Below are 17827 nucleotides of genomic sequence, written 5' to 3' on the forward strand. Positions count from 1 at the left end.
AGAGACCAGTTAATAATGATCAGCATTGTTCTTAAATCAAATGCAACTAAAAGCAAGCCATGGATTGTATCTAAATTTAGAACAAGTACATAGTAGAGAAATTGACTGCCTATCAGTGCAAATAAGATGCCTAGAATGAGTGAGATGATGTTAAATTTTATATTCTGTAACAGATTGTTCACATTTTAAATCCTTGTCGCTGTCTACTGACCATGCCTCTCAGTTCACAGATTTACGGAAGTGTTACAACACTGAAGGAGGCAATTCAGCCCATTGTGTCTGCACTAACTCTTCATATGAGCATCATTATCCACTGCCAAATCCTGCTCTTTCCTGTACCCTTGCATATTATTTTTGCATAAAATAAGTCATTGAATGTCCTCTTGAATGCCTTAATTGAACTTGCATTCATTGCACTGCAGGGAGTGCATTCCAACACCTACTTCTGACTGCGTGATAAGTTTTGAGAAAGGACCTGATAGAGTTGTATAAGATTATGGTGGTTGGGGAGTGGGGTGGAGTGGAGGCAGGGGTCATAAATATATTGAATGGGAAGGCACTTTTTCCATTAGTAGAGGAGTCAATAATCGGGAAGAATTGCGAAGAACTATTTCACCCAGAGGGTGGTGGGAGTCAGGAACTCACTGCCTGAAAGTGTGGTTGAGTTAGAAACTCTCTAAATATTGTTTAAATATTATAATATTAATTTAGGCTACTATAGTATCTGGAACTATGAACCAAAAGCTGGAAGATGGGATTATTGTAGTGAGATCTTTGTTCCATGCAACATGAAGGGATGAATGGCCTCCTTCTGTGCTGAATGTGTCTGAATCTCTGGATATTTACAGTAAATGGAAATTCTTTCAGCTATATTGTCAGATACAAGTGTGGCCTTCCAATTTCTGTAATTCAGTGCTATTTTGATATTTATTCTGTTTGTAAGTTTCGATTGTTTTTGTATTTACATTTTAAAAATACTTATATTTGTACAATGGGTTGATGTTTAGATGACAAATTACTGCCAGGGCTTACAATAGTCTGTGCAATTACATGAGACAACATTATACTTCACTGAAAGGGGATATTGAGCACTGGAGAAGGAAGAGTGTCATGGATGATTCATTAAATAAAAAGAACCTAGTGGGAGTAGAGCAGAAGACAAATGGGATAGAAACAAAACCAGAAAAGAAGTTACTAATCATTGCAAAGCTAGAGGGGTTTGGATCATTGGGTAATTGTGTGGAGAAGAGAAAGGAATGGTATAAATTCCAGAGGTGACATTCAAGACTTAACAAACTACATGGGTGGCATCAGATAGATAATCGTTGGTTTTTGCAGTACAGAGAGGCAAGTTAGTCAATTGTCAATTACTTTATGAATCTTATCGTTGTATTTTGAGGTTTTGCTCGATCATCCCCTTTATTAAAGTGCATTGGGTATCACAGCAGTAATCTACAGTATTAGTGTATCATTTTCTCTTGAGTATTGCCTGTATTTTGTTTCATAGCTTTATTTTGGTTTCCTAATTTGTTTTATGAATGGATAGTTTCACTTTTTATAAATAAGTGCATAATAAGCATTAGTCATATGTTTTACTTATTACCCAAAAGGAGCTTGGCTGTTCTTTCAATGACATATCAACCCAAGATTCTGATACTGTTCTGCGAGAAGTATTGTCGTCTCAACAGCCTGACCGATATAAAAAAGCCCAGGCATTTATCTCAACCCAAGAATTGAAGCCAGAAGCAGTGGCAGCACTTATAGCTGATGAAGTTGTTCAGGCTTCACTCTCTTCAATAGAAGCCAAAGGTAAACGTTATATTTCCGTTTGGGGAATCCGATGCAAAATCCCTCATGAAAACTACAAAATGGCATGTGAAAATGTTTTTAAGAGTTTGATTCAACTCTTTCTCGTTAAAATATTCTGTCTGTTATATGGGACATTTCAAATTTTATCTTGCTTTCTCATTCCATCCACTTGACTTATCCTGTTCTCCCCAGCCCACTGTCTGAGGAGAGGAGTTGCACCTGAGTTTGAATTTGTAGACAAAACATTGTGAAAGCTGCCCCCTGGTCTGTCACAAAATTGTGGCTGATTCCAGTTTGGATGCCGGTGTGTTTCTGGATGTTAATGAAAATCTAACTGGCTGCACAGTAGAAACATTTTCCAAAAGATAATTAAAACTTGAATTTGAATGAGGTCTGGCTGCAAATTCAGCTGGACCCCCCAGCTTCCAGGTATTTCTGATCTAGAGGCCATGATCCAGCAAGTTATTTCGGTCCTTTGCCTGTCAGATCTAAATGAGACTTCACCGGCACATTCCATCAGTTGATCAACTAGAGGCTGAAATATTTGTGTGGAATACAAATACCAACATGGATATGTTGGACAAAATTACTTGATTCTATGTTGTACGTTCTATTTCGAATTGCCCTTAAATTAATCAAGTTGTTGAGCAATGTAGTCATTTATTAGTTTAGCTGGTTTAGAGAAATATGCCACCTTGGATATATTCCATTTTCAACCTCTGTAATCCCATTATTATCTTACAATGTTGAACCCACAAAGCAGCTCTTCTATGGCTCTTCTGTCCTTTTATCTCTCAAAAGGATGCCTGACATTTCCAAAGGAAGATTAATGTTGATTATCTGTTTGATTCTGGTCTTTAAAGGTGAGGTTTTATCAGAAATGCTCACAGTGGTATTACATCAATGCAAAGGTCATCTGGGATTCAGAAACCTTTCTAAACTAATGGACATATGAGACTTTGCTACAATGGTTTTTGAGAAAAACATTTATGACAGTTTGATGTATGGAAGTCGGCAAGGAATTTCTTTGTTTAAAAGAAATCTGACTCATGACTTCAAAAGCAGCTGGTTTCAAATGCATAATTTTTTTAAATGTTGAAGGAACTCTAGAAGTAACAGAACCCTTGCTTAAGAATACTGTAATAGATATTTATGCATTAGGGTATGAGATCCCTGAACATGAGGCATGCCTGTTCCCCAAGCGGCCACATCTGCTTATTATTACAGTATTCTAAAACATCAAACTGTTTCCTATTTATATATCATTAATCTTAGAATAACACTTGCGATAAAAAGAAACATTAAAACGCTGAAATCTAAAAGCAAAACAAAGTACAAGACTGGCAACATCTGAGGGAGAGGTCAACTTAACATTTCTGATTGAGGCCCTTCTTTGAACGTGAATTACCTCCCTTGAAACATAATCTTTTAATGCAGGCAGCTTTGGTGCATATATAAAATCCTTTATCCGTTAGCCTGTTAGATTGACCTTGGTGTCCTTACATTGGGAGGGAGGGTTTGGCCAGTGTTCCAGGATATGATATGGAGATTCCAGCTGGAAAACACACTGGTGTAGAAACATGCTGGCACAGTTATTTAGCTTCCACTGTTAGAGCAGTCAATGAGTGGGACCACATATGAAAGACACGCTTGAGTGATGTCCTGGAAGGTCATTAGCACTCCTGGAACTGTGTCCTAGCAAGAGGCACTATCTTTAGGAGAGATAGGGAGAATATTAATGATAACCAAAATTAAACTGATGGGGAACTTAGAAGTCCACACATCAGAATGCTTCACACTCCAGGGACAAGAAACATGAGTTTCCAGAAATTGCATTCTTTTGCTGACATGACTCTGGTGGCCTCGGTGGGATCCAATTTCAAATGTACTGTCTATAAATCATCTTCATTCGGCTGAGGGTATCATTTTTGGTAACGTGTTCTCTCAGCTTTGCTGCCTGAACCTTTCTTATAACAGGATCACTTATTATGTGACACTGCACTTAAAGGTGCTTTTTATTTTAAACCAGAAAAATAAACTGGTTTGTGTACATGTGAAGTCTGAATTGGGCAAAACTGTATGGTCTTCCGCGCTTACAGATACACTCCTAGGGAAGATGCAATTTTTTGATTTTAGTTTCTTGATAGTTCGATAATTTCTGGCACAATAGGAGTCAATTTGGCCCATCATGTTTATGCCTGCTCTCAGCAGAACAGTTCAGATGCATCTCCATTGCTTTTTCTACTCTAGCCTAGCAGGCACTTGATTCTTTGCAGTATCGTGAATCTTCGGATATTGCTGATTCATCTTTGAGGTGTCTTTCATGGAATTGTATGTGCTGCATCTTCAATTTGTGTCAGTGTGCTATAGCTGGTAGGTTTTTACTTTTACTTGTTGATTATTTTGGAATTTGTCATTTATGGTTTAATTATTGATGATACCAACTTGTTTACTTCCTCAATTATGTTACCTAAGATTCCTTTTTGTTTGATGTGATATCCGTTATTGATGTTGAGGATTCTTCTTTGCAAGGTTGAGATGTCAGATATTCTACTCAAATTTGTCCCTTCCTAGTCATCTTAGTAACTAATGTGGGACTTGGATTTGACAAAACTAGCTGTTCACTGTGCTGTGTTGCAATTTGATTCAATTCAGTTGCAGATCTGTCCTTTGTCTTAAATTGCTGCCTCTTTGTTTGCATTTCTTCTTGAAGTTTGTGGGCACTTCGAGTCTGAACTTGCTTCAATTTTGATAGGTATGGAAAACATTTCTGCCAAAACAGTTTAGTCACAGGGTTTTTAACATACATTCTTCCTAAAGTTTATGGAGTCCTGAAAAATCATCTACCAGCTATTCCTTGACATTTTATTGTTTTAATCTTTTTCACTTTGAGTGAGATTAGTTTCCATTCTACCTTTTCTTCTCGGGAATGAAAATTCCTGTGTGTGAGGTATGTAAGTTTTCTACTGTTTGGTATTGCTCTTTATTGGAGAGTTGCTCGTGCTTGTGACATACTTAAGTGCAGTGCTCTTTGGACCATGTAGTTGAACTTCTGTCAGCTGAAAAGTGTTTCATCAGCAAGGCTCATTGTCTTGTAATATTACATCACTTGCTTTTATGTATGACTTGAAACTCATAAGGTGCCCATAAACATAAATATCAACTTGTCAAAGTGTTCTGTTTGGCTATAGTTTTCCCATAGAGCAACTTTGAGTTTGTCTTCTGCTGAAGACGACTTTTGCATTTCCTTATTTGTCTGGGTAGCTCTTTGGTCTTTTACTTTTCAGTGACTGTGTCCTGTTTCAACACGTTTTCTGAAAGTGACCTACTGCTTTATAATGAAGCAATTCAAGAAAACAGGCCTGTGATTGTGTTAACTGGCAACTGCTCGACCTGTGAGGTATGTTTGCTCCACAGCTTTGGTAAGGATTTTTATTGCTTGGCATCTGTTCAATCTACTGCATTGGCTAATGTAATGTCTTTTATAGTATGGTATCTTTAGAATTTAATGGATTCTAAAGATTTCCTATGCTAAATTTGATCATCTCCCCTTGGGATTGCTGTGTGTTGTTTCTGAACCTCTGCTTCAGTCATCAACTGAATGACTGACTGACTTTCTCCAGTGTCAGGTGTTTTTTGGACTGTAATAAATCTAACAAAGACTCATCGTTAATGCCTACAGTAATTTGGTTTCTTTCGACTTTAAGTCACAATAGTTGCATTTCCCTTCTATTCTTTAGAGATCATTAACAAAATTATCTGTGGATTCCTGAGTGCTGTATTGTTATGATAAATCGTGCTTTTTCTAGTATTATATCAGTTTGAAGAATGAAGTAATTTCAAAAGTTTTCAGTGGCTCTTCAAGTGCGTCTGTTGCTTTTTTTTTTGCCCCTTTAGTGAACAATAACATCTGCTGTATTCCCAATTGCATACAAAAGTGTACCTGATTTACTATCCAATTTGGAGGTTATTCTGTATCTCAAAAATTGTTTTCTCTAGGATATCCAATTTTGTGTTCTATCTGGAACATTTTTGAAATTAAATCTCTCTGGTAATACTATTTCTGGTTCTTTGGCTTTCTAATGGTGACTAGTTATTTTATCTTTGAAACGTCTTATTTTGCAGTAATGATGGTTCTCCCTTCGCTGCTTCACAGCTTTGCTGTCCTGAGAATTCTCCCACTCTTTGTGGCTATAAGGAGTCTCAAGGAAAAAGTCTCATGTTAGACCAGAATTGCTCACTACTTTTACGTTGCTCTCGGTAATTTACTTTAAATGACTGCCATTGTGACTCTCCTCAGTTCTGTATTCCAGGATTATATAATTTTCTCTCCAGGCCCTGTTAATTCCAATTTTTGTCCCTTAGCCATGTCATGTGGTATCAGTGCACCAAATGGGAACCCTGAGTTAAGCTGCAACTTTTTCATTAATTTATCCTCTTTGAGCCTGAATTGCTGCATTATTTAAATTCCCCAGTGTACCAGGGATATTTGCTTTTGAGTCTTGTCTATGTTGTGAGTTCTTTGAACTCTGATTCAGGAGTGATCCAAGACCACCACCTTGAGATGCAACCTCTATTCTTAAATAGTGTCTTCTATTGGTTCTGAAATATTTTCTGGTGTCTTCTTTTTAGGTATTCTTCAGTATTGAATGCTGTCATGAGGTCATTTAGGGCTCACTGTCCTCAGCTATAGCACCATTGTGTTTTCTTTGGAGTCTTCAGGTTTACCAACATATTGGCCTTTTTGGAAGCAATGCTGCTAAATTTAAATCTTCAGATCCCATGCTGATTGCCATGAGTGTGCCATCATTCACACCTAAGTGTGTGGGTTCCATAGCATCTTACATCACCTATTAAGTAGCCACCTCTGGGCTAACAGGAAATGCCTAGCAGAGTAAACAAGATGTTGCTTATTACTTCCCTGCAACTATTCGAAGATTAGTAGGGTAGGCTTTACGTTTCTACAGAGATTTTTGGGAGGGCCTAGCTTCTGGTCTGTTTCCCACAAGATTCTAATTTTCCTCCCAATAGGTTCTCATAGGGTATTAACCCTTTCAAACCTTTCAGATCCATACACAATGCAAGTTTCCTGAAAGTTGTGAAATGCTCCTGTATTTGCTGTTTAGGCCCGCAAGAGTGAGTCACTCAAGTGGTGCAGGCTGTGATTGTTAGTGGAAATAGTATGACACACCACCTTCAGGAGGGAAGCAAACAAAATTAGAAATATTTAGTATTGAATGCATTGATCTTCATTAGGAAGAAAGTTTTTATAATATCTCAGTACTTAAGGAATTTAAACGTTTTTCACAACCAGTGAGTTTTTAAAACACTGTCATCGCACCACACAACAGATGTCCCATCACAATATCTAAAACTATTGTCCATTTAACTTTTTTTTTGCTGTTGATGCTGGTGGAACTGCATGTGTCTCTGATTAGTGCCATGGAATGTTTGGCATGCAGCCAAGTAGGCAGACAGGACCTTGGTTTCATGTCTCACTGGAAAAAGGACACATTCAACGACTCCACACTCCCACACTACTGCTTTGGTATTTCAATCTGTGTAACTTGTTCAAGTCATGGATTGTGGCTTAGACCCGCAAATTTTGTCTGAGGTGACTGCTGCCAACTGAATCAAGCTGACTCCAGCTAGAAATAAAGGAATATTCTATTGTTCCCAACCAATTTATTTAGAACAACAGACAGCAGTTGACCACAAGCCCTTTTCAAAGGTTTTGAGTACAGTAGCTACATATTTTGTAAACTGTATCGCTGCTTAATTACAACAAAAATATTCTGTACACAAAAGCAGTTTACTTAGACTGTTCCTTTCACACCTAATGAAGAGTTCCTGGATTTAAAAGATGCATAACATTATACAGGGTGTTTTGGGTTGGAGGGTGTGACCTGCGGCATTTGGGTTGCATTGAGACTGTCCAAACTTGTTGAATCTGATCATTTCAGCCCACAAGTGGAAAAAGCTTTTCAGCCAGATTCCTGCTTAGATTCAAGTCTGACCAATTGAGAGGCAGCATCCTAACCTTCTCTACTTCAAAAAAGGGATTTTCTAGGAGTTCAAAAGTGTTCCTGGAAATGTAACCTTAGTTTACAGTATAGTTTTCAGTGAGCTGCAGTTCACATTAGTGATGGTTACTGTTCCATTCATTGTCTTTGACCACAGGAGTGAGACCAATTTATAAGCTCCTTGATGGGAAGGAGGCTTTCCTGCAGCTCGCTAAACTATGTCAAGACCCGATCCTCGTTGGCACCAAGCTGTTGGATAAAATTTCGTCAATTCCAAATGGGGAACTGGAATGCAGTAAGCAACTGGAATTTTTATATGATGGCCATTATCTTAAGCTGTGAAATGTCTTGATGGAAATATTAACTGTTTGTGTTTAAAGGGAAATGCCAGCCTTTTCTGTAATAATGCTTTCACTATCCAGAGATCAATTCCCATTTCTCCTTTCCAAAACCTTTCTGTCCATGAGAACAATGTTTTTGAATTAGACACAAACCATAAATTAAGTGCTGTTTTAGTTGCCTTTTAGGTAAGGACTGAGCCACATGCCTCTGAGTTGGAATTTCACAGAAAGAGACCATTTGGCCCATGAAGTCTGCTCATGGTCTCCAAATGAGCAATTTACTTAGTGCCATTCTCCCACCTTCTCCGTGTAACTCCTACGCTGTTTGTTTTGAGAGAATCATCCAATTCTCTTTGGAACCCTTCAGGTGAATCTGCCTCCATCTCAATACGAAGGCTGGGGCTATTTTCCCTGAAGCATCAGAGGCTGAGGGTGACCTTAAAGAGATTTATAACATGTAAGGGCATGGATAGGGTGAATAGTTAAGGTCTTTTCCTCAGGGCAAGGGACACCCAAACTAGAGGGCATAAGTTCAGGATGAGATGGGAAAGATTTAAAAGGGACCTAAGGGGCAACTTTTTCACATGTATGTAATGAGCTGCCTGAAGAAGTGGAGGGTGGTACAATTACAACATTTAAAAGGCATCTGGATGGTTATATGAATAGGAAGGGTTTAGTGGGATATGGGCCAAATGCTGGCAAATGGGACTAGATTATTTTGGGATATCTAGTTAGCATGGATGAGTTGGACTGAAGGGTCTGTTTCCATGCTGTACATCTCTATGACTCTATAATTCTGTATCTGTGTTGCTGGGGGTCAGATAGCTCAGTTGGCTGGATGGCTGATTTGTGATGCAGAATGGCACCAACAGCATGGGTTCAGTTCCCACACTGGCTGAGGTTCCTGTGAAGGTAAGGTATGGTAACCCTCCAGTTAAACTGTCCACCAGTCGTCTCTTTCTAATGAGAGAGCAGCCCTTCGGTTCTTGGGGACTGTGGTGACCTAACTCTTCTCACGTGTTTTTACAGTTCCTTTAATTCCATGAACTATACTTTTGGCCAAAAGTCTGCTGTGTGACACTGAATCAGATGCCTTTTGGAAGTCCATGTAAACTGCATCTGTTACGTTGCCGTCATTAACTTATTTATTTAAGAGTTACTTGAACAAATGTCGGTTAATTTTGTCATGAACGATTGTTTCTGGAACTTGGCCTATACCAAGGTTGAACTGATAGATGTACGATTGCTGGGCTTGGTTTTGCAACCTTTTCTTTTAAAGCAAGGATATCCAGTGTTTGTAATTCTCCAGTCCTCTTGCACCATCTAAGAATCGAAGAAGGCTGAAACACGATGACCAGTTCCTTTACAATTTCCATTCTCTCTTCCCTCAGGATCCCTGAGGTATATCTGGTCCTTTCAATTTTAAGAGCAGATAGCATATCTAATACCTCCTTTTATTTTAAATCCTTCCAGTCTCTGAACTACCTACTTTTTTTCTCCATGGCCTAAGTAGCATGTTTAGTATCTCGTCCATGCCATTTACCTCCACGTGTAGATCCCCATTCTGGTCCCTAATCAGCCCTCCCTTTCCTTTTTGCCACCATTTTCTATTTAAAAGTCTATAGAAGACCTTGAAATTCCCTTTTAAGTTAGCTGTCTCTTTTCCGACTCTTTCTTTTCTTATTTACTTTTTCACCACCCTCTGAACATTCTGTATTTGGTCTCAGTCTCAATTGTGTTGTGGACCTAACTTCTGTCAGAAGCATGCTTTTTCTTCTCTTTATCATGATTTTTATCTCCTGTTATCCAGGAGCTTGGGATTTGTTTGTCTATCCTTCCCTTTCAGTGTACAAACCTTGACGATCTCTTCTTTTTTACCAACTTTTAACTCCAAATTATTTGGCCCAAATACATTCTTATCCCATGGATATTGTCTCTTCCCCACCTCCCCGCCCCCAGCATTTAATAATAATTTGTCCTCTTTCAGAGTTGGCCTAAACATTATGATTTACTGAGCATTAACCCCTAAGTGTTCCACCATTGACACTGCATCTCCTTGACTCACCCTTATTCCCAAGAACCAGTTCCCCTTTCCTGATGGAAAGATACTGCTGTCCAAACTGTTCCGGAATACACTTCAAGGACTCATTCCCCATCTCTGACCTTTACGCTGTCTATATTTGGGTGATTCAAGTCCCCCATTGTAACTACTCCATAGGTTGTACATCTTGCTGTTATTTCTTTGCAAATTTGTTATTCTGCATCCATCCTGGAACACTTGTTTTATCTTCAGATAATTATTCATCTCTCTTTTTAATTGTCACAATTAAATCCACCATTGTCTCGAGCAGCCCATTCCAGACCCTAACCACGTGATGTAACAATGTGTTCCCCGTTGCCACCTTTAGTTCTTCTGCAGTCACATTAAATTGGTGTTGTCAGGATCACAACCCTTCAAGCAATGAAGATAGTTTTGCTGTTTATTTTTTGCTATTTTTGGGAGCTGCTTGAATAACAATTAACTTCTGTGATTTGTACATCAGTAGCTACACTTTCAAATTACATTGACCCTAAAGTGTTTTAGGAAATAATGGGTCATGATAGGGCTGTACAAAGGTAAACTCACTCATTCTTTCTAATAATGATCTTTCTCTTTGTCTCCCTTCCCTTTTCATGGATCCCAAAGCTGTTGAGCTCCTGATTCTGGCACATGACTGTTTTAGCCTGACCTGTCACATGGAGGGGATCAGTCGAGTGTTGCAAGCTGCACGCCATCTCAGTCATAAACACCTCGCACCCAAAGAAGAGTACAGCCTTATGGTATGGACCCAGTAAACACTACTGTATAAACAAGAGGAAAATCTTAAAATTGGTTTAGTTCAAGTCTCTCTTTATTCTTTCTATAAGAAAGATTTGTCACACTTGAGTAAAGACATGAATTAATTTTGATTTGATTTATTTATTATCATGTGTATTTTGAAACAAAATACAGTGAAAGGGGGTGTATAGTGTTGCTACATTCTGCTGCCATCTTAAAACACACAAAATAAACCAGAATGTAGAATATAAAGGTAGAAAAATGAAGAAAATGTGTTCAGCTTTACAGTCCTTCTTGTTAAGTGGTCTGCCATGGCCTGGTGACCAGCCAGGGGTCCCCTTCACCGTGCTGCCAATGCTGGAACCAAAGTTGCCACTCTTTGGCGCTATTTTGGCTCCACCAACACCTTTGCCACTACGAGTCCTCACTGGACCTTGCCAATGCAGATGCCACAGACGGTGCCGGTACAGCACCAAGGCAAACTTCCCGTCGCCACAATGAGTCCGCTTCGGATCCATACAGTTGCCAAGTTAATGGAGAATGACGTGAGATTGTTTGACCCATTTATACTGTACCAGTGTTGGGTTTGTGAAAAAAATTATCCAATTGGTCTCATTCCTCTGCTCTTTCCCTGTCTCTCGGAATTTTTTTTTATCTTTAAGTATAACTGATCATGAATACTTCAGGATTGTGTCCTGCTGCTGAAGAAGGTACTGACTACTGGAATATGGAAATTTACTAACTGTTGAACAATCCAAGATTGTGTAATTCTCTGTGTTCATCAAAGAAACTAATGTACTCTTGGATGCTTGTAGTACATACACATCCCTTATCCCTGAATGGTCTTGGTCTCCATGCACCGAGTTTCTTTTAGAACTTTGAAAAGTAAAAACTTTATATTCTGCCATATCAGTAACATAACTGTTGCTTTGTGTTTGAGGATATATTAGTTCTTCTTTTGGATTTCATATGCATCAGGTTGATGCTTGCATATCTCCCTAGATACAATGCTGTCTCTGTTCTTGTGCCATGCACCTTTATTTAATCCAAATTCTAACATCACCACAGTCCCATTGCTGAGACAACAGAAAGTACTGTTGCATTTCCTTGAAAAGTAATATCCTGAACTGGATCAGCTTTCTTTTACTTCCTTCCTAAACCTCTGTTCATGTATATTTTCACCGAAACAGATGTCGCTAGGCTCAGTTGGTAACTCTGCCCCATGAAGTTCGTGAGTGGAGCCCTACCCCAGAATTTCAGCACAGACTGTAGACTGACTACCTAATGCAGCACTGAGGGAGATGCTGATGTTAAAACTGAATCTCAAATTCTGATGAGTTTCACTTGAGAAATTTCATGTACATTCATACAGAAGGTCTGTACTCACAATTAGTCTCCTATAACCTGGACTTTGTGTGCAGCAGCACCAATATTTATCTCTTAAATACGCAAGACTATGTTGGATATCCCACATTATGTTAGGCCATGTTTCTGGGCTCTTTTGAAAGGCTGTAAACAGTTCACAGTTCGATTTGTTTCCAAGCAAGATAACTTGGAAGTGGTAATGTTTAGAAAGCACCAAATACAGAATCAATCCACAAGAGATTGGAATTCCCCTTATAAATATGTATTTGATAACCTTGTATGCGAATGAAGAGGAAATGCTGCCTGTCACACTGAGCCTAGCAATGCAAATGATCTAAATTAAAGGTCAGGTATGAGGTCAGTGTGTTTGTCAGGAGAGGCCTTTATATCACAGATGTTAATTTCGAACTGTTAAGCATGTTAATGCCAAGCATTTCCCAATACGTTAACCATTCTAGATAAAGAATTAGTCTCATTATCAAATCTGTGGAGTTGCGTATACCAACATTTCAAGAATTGACTGTTCAGTCACCAGGTAATCTCATGATCTAATTAATTTCTCAGTGTCAGCCATGACATTTAATGAGGTTGATCGACTCATTGAAAATGTAAATACCTGACGAGGTCACGCTTGACAAATCTGTTGGAATTCTTTGAAGAGGTACGGGCAAGTTAGACAAAGGAGGGCCAGTGGATGTGATCTATTTGGATTTCCAGAAGGTCTTTGTTAAGGTACTGTACAGGAGACTGCTAAATAAGAGCTCATGGTGTCAGGAATCCGATTTAAATTTTACAGAATACTGAGGGGCCTGGATAGAGTGAATGTGGAGAAGATTTTTCTACCAGTAGGAGAGTGTAGAACCTGAGGGCACTGTGTCACAGTGATAGGCCCAAACCTTTACAACTGAGATATGGAATTTCTTCAGCCATTGGGGGTAAATCTTTGGAACTTATTGCTGCAGAAGGCTGTGAAGGCCAAGGCATTGAGTATATTTAAGACCTGGAAAGGTCCTTGATTAGTAAGGGGATCAAGGGTTATGCAGAGAAGGCAGGAGAATGGAGTTGAGAATCATACCAACCATGATCAAATGTTGGAACAGACTTGATGGGCCAAATAGCCTAATTCTGCACTTATTTCTTATGGTCTAAACGGTTCTGTTTATCATCCATTTCACTGACAGACAGTGTTTACTTAATAACTTGGAGACAGAAAGGACTGCAGATGCTGGAAGCTAGAGTCAAAAAATATGGAGCTGGAAAAACACAGCAAGTCGGACAGCGTCCGAGAAGCAGGGAAGTCAACGTTTCGGGTCTGAACGCTTCTTCAGGACTGTTTACTTAATGTTGCACCTTGCCAATTCCCCTGTCTACTTAAGTTTTTAGTAAACTTGTAGACTTCTGCAGCACAGAAGGGGGGTGCATTTGGCCCATTGTGTTCATGTTGGTCAACAAAGATCTGACAAATCCTAGTTTCCAGCTCCTATAAACCTGGAGGCTATGGCAACGCAAGTGAATTTCTAAGAACTGCTTAAATGTAATGAGAGTTTCTGACACAACTACTTATTCCTTATTTGATGCAAGACTAAACTTTTGTCACAGTTCCATTGGTTTGTTCAAGTCAATGTTAAGAACATAAGGACTCAGAGCAGGAGTAGGCCATTCAGCCCCTCACACCTGCTCCACCATTTGATACAATCATGTCTGATCTCATTCCTGCCCACTCAGCATAACCCTTTAACCCATTACTAAGTAAAAATCTGTTATTTGTCCTCCTTAAATTTACTCAATGTCTTGACCTCCACTACAATCTGGTGGAGTGAATTTCATAGATTAAAGATTATGTTAGTCTATCCAAGGAACAGTGCCTAGTCTAACAATCCTCCCTCAGTGATACCAAAAACATCAACCAGTTAAATTAATCAGTCCTTTTAGCTACTAAATTTGACTATATAACAAACCTAAGACTCCAATCCACTGTAATGTTTCCAAATGGTTTGATACTATGTGAATTCCTGTAGATAATGAAATATTCCCCTGATGAGAGGATTTTGTTTTCTGATGAGCATGTAAGTGATCATGTAGAGTTTTCAGGCCATAACTGAGTTGTGCTTTAATTGAGAGAAAGGTTTAAAAATGCATTATTAAGAGAACGAACAGCACTGTGAATATCCTTGTCTCTCCCCCAGGTCCGGTTGGTGACTGGCATTGGCCGATACAATGACATGACGTACATATTTGACCTACTACATGAAAATCATAGGTTTGAAATGCTACTGAGGAAAAATGTTGAATCAGTAAGTGAGGGCTATCTGGGAAGTAGACTGGGAAAGTAGTTAAAGTTGCTTCATCTATGATTCCCCTCCTGCTCTGCCACAATAATTCATCAAGAATTTTCCTTTTCCTTTTTATAATTTGTGTTTATTGCCATTTTGCTTTATTTGCTTCAAGGCACACGGGTTTAAACATTTCACCTACATAAGAGCACATTTACAAGGTTGATTAATGTCGTTCAGGATTGCGGGACCTTGGAGTTGTTATCTTCCAGATGACCTGTTGGGCCAGAATTCTGATAGCCTGTTCAATTGAAATAGAAAGATAATGAGATTAATATTTGGGAATAAATCAGACTTTGTCGTAATTTTGTTTTGTGGGTGTTTGCAACATTGGCACAGCTGTGTTCATTGCCCATCCCTGATTATCCTGGTGAAATCATAGAATCATAGAATTCCTACAGACCCTTCAGCCCAACAAGTTCACACTGACCCTCAGAGCATCCCACCCAGTCCCATCCCCCTATAACCCACCTAATCTACACATCCCTGAACACTACAGGCAATTTAGCATGGCCAGTCCACCCAACCTGCACATCTTTGGACTGTGGGAGGAAACTGGAGCACCCGGAGGAAACCCATGCAGACATGGGGAGACTGTGCAAACCCCACACACAGTCGCCCAAGGCTGGAATCAAACCCGGGTCCCTGGCACTGTGAGGCAGCAGTGCTAATCACTGTGCCTCCCCTAAATGAATCACCATCTAGTCTAGGACTGGAGCTTTTTAAAACAATTAATCCTTGGGTTAAGTGTTGTCTTTTGCCCATTCCTAACTGCCCTTAAGAAGTGGTAAACAACTACAGTCCATGTGAGGATGGTGGAATTTCAACTCCACCGCCTGAATTATGAGATTAGTGGCATAATGACTGAACAAATATCAAACAGATTTTGATTTGTAGGGATTGTCCACTCTTAGCTTTGGTCCTGCCACTTTGGCTCACCATTGTATGCTTACCAACAGTCTACCTTTGTGTTTTCATCTTGCTATGTTGCTGATTTTTGAGACACTGTTTTGATGAAATGCAGAATGGAGACCTGAAGACAGCTTTGCTAGATTACATCAAGCGCTGTCTCCCCGGGGATAGTGAAAAACACAACATGGTGGCTTTTTGCTTCAGCATGTGTCGTGAGATTGGGGAAAATCACGAGGGTGCAGCCCGTGTACAACTTAAAATCATAGAGTCGCAATCCTGGGGTGAGTATCCAGTGGGGAAACTGCTTTGTTTCCTGTTTCTAAAGTTTTATAATGATGCATCAAACATTAATGTTTGCACTTTGGATACAAATAGGAAATTACCTGCATGAATGAGCTCAAAATTGTGTTGATTAGATGGCAAAGCACTTCTTACTAAAACACACCTGAGCCACTACAGATGTAAAAGCTTCAAACCTTAGAATCATAAGCAAGGAAACAGACCCTTCGGTCCAACCAGTCCATGCTGAACATAATTCCAAGCTAAACCAGTTCCACCTGCCTGCTCCTGGCCCATTTCCCTCCAAATCTATCCTATTCATGAACTTAGCTAAGTGTCCTTTAAACGTTGTAACTGTGCTCTGATCCACCACTTCCCCAGGAAGTTCATTCCACAGGCAAACCACCTTCTGTGTACAAAAAAAAAGTCCCTCATCCTTTTTTTTAAATCTCTCTCCTCTCACGTCTCCTCCTCCCCAGTCTTGAAATTCCCCACCCTAGGGAAAAGACAGCTGGCATTAACCCTATCTATACCTCTCATGTTTTTATAAACCTCTTTAAGGTCACCTCTCAACCTCCTATGCTGCAGCGAGAGAAGTCCCAGCCTATCTAGTTTCTCCTTCTAACTTAAACCTTTCATACTCGGCAATATCCTGATGACTCTCTTCTGAACCCTCTCCACTGTAATAATATCCTTCCTGTAACAGGATGACTGTATTTAAATGATTCCCCACAGCGGGAAGTGTCCCAGATTTGGAAGGGCACTAGTGTAGAGTGTTCCATGTCGGAGGGTGGAGTACAAGTGGGATTGTGTTCCCATTTGAAAGATTTCCAGCTGGGAAAAGTGTCCCATTTTGGGACATATGTGAGTGCAGGCTGTGGTCCTTACCAGTGCAGTTAGGCGGCATTGCAGAGCAGTCACTTGCTTTATTTTCTGTTTGTGTACTGTAACAAACATTCCTTCACATATTTAAAAGGGGTTACTGAACCATTCTGATTGGATGTGTGCCTGGGCAAATGGAATGCAAATTGAGCTTCCTTAACCAGCACAAACAGTGGAATTCTCCCTGAAGACCTGGGATGATCTTCTAATTTATTCACTCGTGGGATATGGGCATCACTGGCTGGGCCAGCATTTATTGCCCGTCCTTAGCTGATCTTGAGATGGGGGGGGTGGTGAGCTGTCACCTTAAGCTACTGCAGTCCATGTGCTAAAACAAAACTCAACAAGGGGACAGTTTTATAGGTGAGGCTTAATCCAGAGAATCACTTTTTTACCTCCCGTTATGTTCCTGGAAAACACTGAGCCCAAGTGTTTTGAGATTTCCACCATCATCTGTGCTGGCAGATTTGCATTGTCCTAGCCCCAGAAACTCAATCACTAACTGCTGAGGCTTTTGTGCTCTTTCTCTGTGAAGGTACAATTTAATTCCAAACCTTAGGAATTTCCTTTTGGCTTTTAAATTGGAAATGCTTTGATGGAATGGAGAAGGATTAAAATGTTGCAGGAAAAGACCTTGCTTTCAGTTCTGCTTTACAGTTTTATCAGTAGAGCAACTGAAGTATTTTTTGACATTTATTTTCTATAGTAATTATATTTAATTAGATAATTGTAGTTCTATTGTCAACTGGACTGTTGAAAATAAACTGATGAAGTTTCAGAACCCCTCCACTTATGTATAATGTAGAAAAAATCTCAATCTCAATTTTGCATGATTTTGAGATTCTCCTGAGGCTTGCTCCTTGCATTCTGTTACACTTTCCTTTCTGTGTTTCAGAAGTGACTCCTGAATTGAAGAAATCTCTGGTGAAAGTCTTGAATTTTTTGAAAGATGCTGCTGAGAGCTATTCGAAGGTCTGGATATTTAGAGCTCAAACTGTGAAGTGTATTTAATTTACTGTCTACTGTTGCAAATAGATGAATACTTTCACACAGTGCCCTGGATTA

General features: G+C 39.5%; 1 protein-coding gene across 1 annotated transcript in view; it reads left to right on the top strand.

The window, feature by feature from the left end:
- Window positions 1-17827, top strand: part of spg11 (SPG11 vesicle trafficking associated, spatacsin) — a 121847-nt gene that overhangs the window by 92351 nt on the left and 11669 nt on the right. The window contains exons 27-32 of the mRNA XM_048615764.1: window positions 1611-1809; window positions 7990-8127; window positions 10860-10993; window positions 14543-14650; window positions 15714-15882; window positions 17658-17734. Coding sequence (XP_048471721.1) covers window positions 1611-1809; window positions 7990-8127; window positions 10860-10993; window positions 14543-14650; window positions 15714-15882; window positions 17658-17734 — 825 coding nt within the window. The remainder of the gene's footprint in view (window positions 1-1610; window positions 1810-7989; window positions 8128-10859; window positions 10994-14542; window positions 14651-15713; window positions 15883-17657; window positions 17735-17827) is intronic.

Source organism: Rhincodon typus, chromosome 33 (genome assembly GCF_021869965.1).
Source record: "Rhincodon typus isolate 14 chromosome 33, sRhiTyp1.1, whole genome shotgun sequence".
In the NCBI taxonomy this organism is placed as follows: Eukaryota; Metazoa; Chordata; class Chondrichthyes; order Orectolobiformes; family Rhincodontidae; genus Rhincodon; species Rhincodon typus.